This window comes from Neopelma chrysocephalum, unplaced genomic scaffold (genome assembly GCF_003984885.1).
Source record: "Neopelma chrysocephalum unplaced genomic scaffold, ASM398488v2 Primary Assembly neopelma1_75, whole genome shotgun sequence".
NCBI classification, from domain to species: Eukaryota; Metazoa; Chordata; class Aves; order Passeriformes; family Pipridae; genus Neopelma; species Neopelma chrysocephalum.
In genome coordinates, this window is record NW_020897736.1 from 6,325,029 (window position 1) to 6,331,043 (window position 6,015).

Sequence of the window (6,015 nt, forward strand, 5' to 3'; positions counted from 1 at the left end):
TCACCGTGTTCAAGTTCTTGATTACTTGATATTTAGGTATTTAGAATACATGGACTAGCATAGAAATGGACTAGCAATTTATATCCATAAATCAGAAGCCAATCTCAAGATGAAGAAATCTCACTTATGATTTAATAATTGGCAAAATTGTGTGAGACAGAGTGGGGAACAAGCTCAACAACCAGCTTTCTTTCTGATGAACTTTAAATGTCAAAGTATCCCATTACAGCTTTGTATGTGTTTGGTTGTCAATGTTTTGGAAACTGTATGCTTACTCTTTTAAAAAGTGTGACACGTGTTTGGTTTTGGAAGAATTGGTTAAATATATCCTGAAAGCCAATAATTTAATGTAAATCTATTAGATTTTAATGTAAATCTATTAGATTTCCTGGATTCTGGCATCTTTTGCTATCAGTGAAAGTGAAAACAGGAAAATGAACCCTTCCTGATTCACAAATTTTTGATGTGTGGTTCCTCAAATGTTAGTAGTTTTTTTCCCCCCTCTATAACCTTGATGAGTTAATAAGATCATGCAATATTACTAATGGTAGACTTTCATTTCCATTTTTAAAATAAACATCTCTAAAACTAAAATCTAAACAGCAAAAAAACCCATATCAAGAATCAGTCTCTGTCTTTTCATGGAAGTTCTTCGTTCTTATACCCATCTGGGTGAGGTTTGGGTCTATCAATCATTGTACCACCTTCAGCACCAGGATTTCCTGTAATTATTTCCCAGTAATTCTTATATTCTTCAACTTTGTGGGAGTCCAGGTAATTGTGACAAACAACTTCACATTCTTTTCCAAAATAAGACCTGCAAAGTCAAAAAAAAAAGGGGGGAAAGTATAGGCATGGAGAATTTATATATACATATATACACAAATTCAGAAAATCTTCATTATTTGTGAATTGTTCAAGATTTCCTCATGTTTCTCCTGTCTTGTTCAGCAATATCACCACTTGCTTCCAAATATCAGACCCTTACAAGAAACACAATATCCCACTTTGTTTCCTACAAATAATTTAGGAATTTGAAATCCAAGAGAGATGCCATCTTTCTAGCTTCAGAGGTAAAAGGAGCCCCATCAGTATAAGGCAGTGATGCACCAACTCAGTATATACAAACTGTTTAGGTCCCCATCCTCATTTCTCTCTGACTGAGGAAGACTCTGCCTACTTAATAACTGTTTCAGCCTCAAACTTTCAGATCTTGTTTCATCTTGAAATACCTGATACAAATCCTTACTCAGGTCTTGCTTAGAAGTTAATGGGAAACATTGGTATGCTCTTTAGCAGTGATTAATCAATATTAATTTAATGTATATATATTAATTTGAATTGTTGGATTAACTTCAATTTGTTGAGAGATTGATTCAGATGGACAGAAGCAAAACAAGTAAGTCTGAGACAATTGTCTGCAGCAACACAGTGCACACATTACAGTCCAGAAATAAAATAAGGGAAAGGAGAATGGCATTCTGCATTCTTTCCCATTTCCTCAGTGTGTTCCTAAATCACCTGTCCTGCTTCTTACAGTAATTCCTGATGTTGGCACATCATTATGCACAACCCTGCCAGTTATAAATTATTCTTACCAAACACAAAAGTTCCTTGGAATGGCTAAGTTCCGATTAGTATAGCAATGAGTAATTAGAATTTTAGTGTTTGCCTGGAAAAAAAAAACACAAGGGAAGACACTTGGCAAATATTTTTACACCAATACTGTGAAAAAAGACTGTCTTTAACAAATAGATCATTTTGACTGTGTTTATTAGTGAGCTGATTCATGCAGATGAGTCTCAGTTCAAGGTTGTAGAGGAATATTTGTGATATTTTGCTGTACAGCCAACACTTCAGGAAGCCTAACAGTTATCTAGTACAAGAAAGTACTGTATTAACAAAAGGTTAAAAACATTTGGAAAAACATCCACTTATTCAGATGCCTTGAGATTTTCTTTTTAATAATTTTAAATCTAATGTACAGGAGCTCTTATTTAATCAGAGTTCCTAATACTGGAAATGAATTTTAGTACCTCAAAGTCCCGAAAAACAGGTAAGTACTGCATCCTCACAACATTGAAAATTTCTGATGGGAAGAACTGAACAAGTCACCCTCAAAATGAACAGCAGAACCAAATATTTGTATAAGCAGATTCCCTAATCAAAGAGACTGTTCCTTCTCTCTACCGCTTCCTAGAATTAGAGGTCAGAACCGGCAAAAGGGAATATGTGAATAAACCACTTATTTTTTTCTAAGTACTTCATCTACTGTTTCAATTAAATTTTCAAAACACTTCCTACAGTTTTAATTTCTTACAGGAACTGGAAATCCTTCGTATTCAAGACGCAGCTGTGGATCCAGGAAGGCAGCTTGCCAGCAAGTCAAGTAGGAATCCTCACCTGTCAAAAATACCGGCTGAAGGCGAGATTTTTTAGCAAATGCTGTGAATGTTTTGTGGTCACTCCCTAGATAAAACTGTAAATAAAACCATATGTTTAGGACAGTATCAATATAAAAGAAACAAGATACATAATTTTAAAACATATTTTTGAACACAAAACCTTTTCTCTTGGCTCCTGACAAATCAGTCTGCCCAGCTAAAGCTACGCAGACAACAGCCACAGCACAGATTCTATTCTGTTGATAAACTCATTAAGTAGCTATTCTATAGGCAGACTAGTGAATACAAATTTAAAATTGAATTTATATTCCAAATATTTTATCTCACCGAAGTGGTTGTTGAGAAGGAAAACTTTTCCAAAGTTGTGGTGATATATTTTGAGTGCATATGTAACATGTACTGCCTTCTTTGCTTTGAACTTACAGAGGGAAACAATGTTAACATTTAATAGAAATCTGCTGCCTCAGAATGATAGAATAGTACATGACTTCATATACCTACTACATATTATCTTCACAAGAAATGAAATCTTCTCATTTTGGAGCTGTTCGAAGTGTGGGGGGAAAAATCTCCCATATGAATTCTTTCATGATTCACAAGCTAATTTTGATTTCCTTTTTTCTTTTACTTTATAAGATCGCCTTTATCCAGTACTTCTGGCTGACAACCCCCTTGGCCTGCACATCAGACCTCAGGCAAGTGGCATAAACTTTCTAAATAGGTATTTCTTATCTTGCTATATGCATGACTCTGAATCTGTTCTGCAAAGCCAAGACGTTGAACCACTATACAGTTTTATATATCTATATCTAGAGAGTAATTCAATGCATACTATCAGAATATTCATTTGCAACTTTATTGCCTTACCAGTGTGTCAGAAATCCCTCCTGTTGTCCCAAGAAGAAAGTTTTGCCCAAATCTAAGTGGTTCACCCACTTCACTTCCATCAGCACTGTTAAAATTGTAAAAATGAAAAAATATGCATCGAAATAATCAGTTTTACTATTATTGGGGGGTTTTGTCTGTATTAAGTTTACCTTTTAAAATAGGTAAAAATATTTTAACCTAAGGAAGAACCTTCAACTATTGAGCAGGACTCTGTTCTTCTGTTTCTTGTCCCACAGACAATGGCAATTAAATATATATTTGAAGGAGAGAATATGCTGTTTTCTTAGGGTTTTTTAGGAGAACAGAAAAATGTCCATTTCATGGAAAGCAAAGGAATTTCTACTTTAGAGACCTTACTTGCAGGAGAGTGAATATTAATACTAAGTGATATTTGGATATGTTGTGTAATTTACAGCTGAAATACGACCATAATAAAAACAGCTGCAGAATTTACCAAACGATACAGTGAACTCAATTCTGTTTTCACACCTAAGCTGATTTAAAGGTCCTTGGAATTAATCAGAGTAATATGTAGCACAGAATCAAGCTTAATGCATGACCAAAGTCAATGAATCTTCTTAAATATATTAAATTTACTTATAATTCATTTTTACATTAGCAAACTTCATTGTGTATTTCTCTAAACAGGATACCTAAAGCTAAAATAATAACTGAAAATAACTCAGAATAGATCACCAGACCTTACGATACAGAAACTATTTCGACCCACAGGGTTCACGCTGTTGACTGCGCTCAGTCCACGTGAGACTTGCGGTGGGTCATCGGAAAATAGGGATATTTCCTCCATGTCCACTGCCAAGGTCAGGTCACCACGTGTTTCATCGTCCTTTGCCTCCGGGGTTTTGATGTCTGGGTTCATAACCATCACAGTGTCTCCAAAGTGAACCAGTCCATCAATAGACACTGACAGCTTTACCTAAATTAAAATGGACATAATATTTTGCAGAATCATCTGAACTTAATATCAGAAGTGTTTCAGCATATAAAGTCCGTAGCATTCTTAATGCATTCTATAATAACAATATGCCAATTGTTATTGAACATGTAACAATATGAACAATAATAACAGCTATGCCTCTCTATAGGGGGTCATGGGACATAACCTTCTTTATAAATTTACCTTCTTCAAAATATTCTCTTGAAGTCTGGCTAATCTCTGCGTTAAAAGTTGTCCTCGTTCTCTCCTACTGATAAAATCCCTCAGGAGTTCCTGTTGGCAAAGGAAAGAGAGGCAGACAGCGTTATCCAGCACGGAGAATCTCGGGGTTTAAACTGAATTTAAAGCGTTAGGGGGGGGTAACAGCGTGCGGTGGAGAGGTGGGAGGGGGGTGCTCCGATACCTCCTGCTCGTGCAGGTCCTCCAGCCAGTTCCCGACGCGCACCCCCCGCCCGTAGGCCGCCATGGCGGGCCCGGCCCCGCGCGTCCCGCGTCGCCATGGCGACCGCGCTGCCCCGTGATTGGCCAACGGGAGCGAGGCTGAGGGAGGGGCGGGCTGAGGGGGGAGTGCGGGGATGCTGAGGGGGAGGAAAGGGGGGGATCCTTAGGGTGGGAAAGGACCTTTCGGATCATCCAGTCCAACCGTGTATCTTACACTGCCAGGTCTACGCTAAACCGTGTTCCCAAGCGCCACATCTGCACGTCTTTTAAACGCCTCCAGGGGTGGTGACTGCACCGCTGCCCTGGGCATCCTGCGTCAGCGCTTGACAACCCTTTCGGTGGATAAATGTTCCCTGATATCCAGTCTGAACCTCACCAGGCGCAACCTGAGGCTGTTTTCTCTTCTCCCATCACTTACTACTCTCGAGAAGAGACCGAAATGTTAACCATCTCTGGTCAACCGAGCTCGGACAAGTAGCCTTTTGCACTCCGTCAAGGAGGTGCATCAGCTTAACACAAGGGAGTTCAATGTGTTATCGCTCCACTGTTGATGAATCCTGTGAATCAGAGAATAGTTTGGGTTGGAAGGGACCCTTAAAGATCATCTCTTTCCACCCTTCCTCTCCCATGGGCAGGGATACCTTCCACTAGTCCAGGTTGCTCGGAGCCCTGCCCACTCTGACCTTGAACGTTTTCAGGGATGGGGCATCCACAACTTCTCTGGGCAACTTGCGCCAGTGTTTTACTACCCTCATTGTAAAAAACTTCTTCCTTCTCTCTAGTGTGAGAGAATGCATTAAGTGAATATTTTGCTTCCAAATGATTTTGGTTTGTTATTATTTTAGCTTGAAATCTACTATGGCAAGTTAAGCTAAGTGACTGTGCCATGTGTTTACTTTCCAGATATCTTAAACCAAATATCTTCGGAGAATTCTTGCATAGCACATTTAATCCCGTTACAACTGTCATGGTTTTCTTGCAAGCTGTAATGTTTCAATGCTGGACACTTAGAAAGCTTAAAAGAAAATAGTTTTTGTATGGATGGCTGAGCTACATGTTATCATCAGGTGGTTTCAACAGCAATTCACATGAAACCTGGCTCTTTTATGTTGTTTTTTTGTTTTGGTTTGGTTTTTATTTTAAAGCAAAGTTAATACCCAAAAAGTTGTTTAACACATCCCAAACTCTTTAAGGACCAAATACAATCCATTTTTGTTCAAATAGCACCACTCTGTGTTCAGTTCTGGTAAGTGATGCTTTCCCACACCTAGCTGTGCTGGCAGCAATGATGAAAATGTTTAATTTAAAAAAAAGAAGAAACTT

The 6,015-nt window shown here is 38.3% G+C and overlaps 1 protein-coding gene across 1 annotated transcript; it reads right to left on the bottom strand.

Moving 5' to 3' along the window:
• Nucleotides 1-632: 632 nt before the first annotated feature.
• Nucleotides 633-4,755, bottom strand: CFAP161 (cilia and flagella associated protein 161). Its single transcript, XM_027688698.1, has 7 exons — nucleotides 4,655-4,755; nucleotides 4,435-4,524; nucleotides 3,995-4,230; nucleotides 3,273-3,357; nucleotides 2,321-2,479; nucleotides 1,599-1,672; nucleotides 633-817 (listed from the first exon to the last, which is right to left on the bottom strand). The coding sequence occupies exons 1-7, from the start codon at nucleotides 4,715-4,717 to the stop codon at nucleotides 640-642; spliced, it is 885 nt and encodes a 294-aa protein (XP_027544499.1). The 5' UTR covers nucleotides 4,718-4,755; the 3' UTR covers nucleotides 633-639.
• Between the last annotated feature and the right edge of the window lie 1,260 nt (nucleotides 4,756-6,015).

Excerpts from the sequence above, each read along its gene's own strand:
- CFAP161 (XM_027688698.1), bottom strand. The coding sequence starts at position 4,717 with ATGGCGGCCTACGGGCGGGGGGTGCGCGTCGGGAACTGGCTGGAGGAC. Across the intron at positions 3,358-3,994 it reads AATAGTTTCTGTATCGTAAG|TGCTGATGGAAGTGAAGTGG; the intron begins GTCTGGTGATCT and ends CAATTTTAACAG. Across the intron at positions 818-1,598 it reads CCAAGGAACTTTTGTGTTTG|GTCTTATTTTGGAAAAGAAT; the intron begins GTAAGAATAATT and ends TTGACTTTGCAG.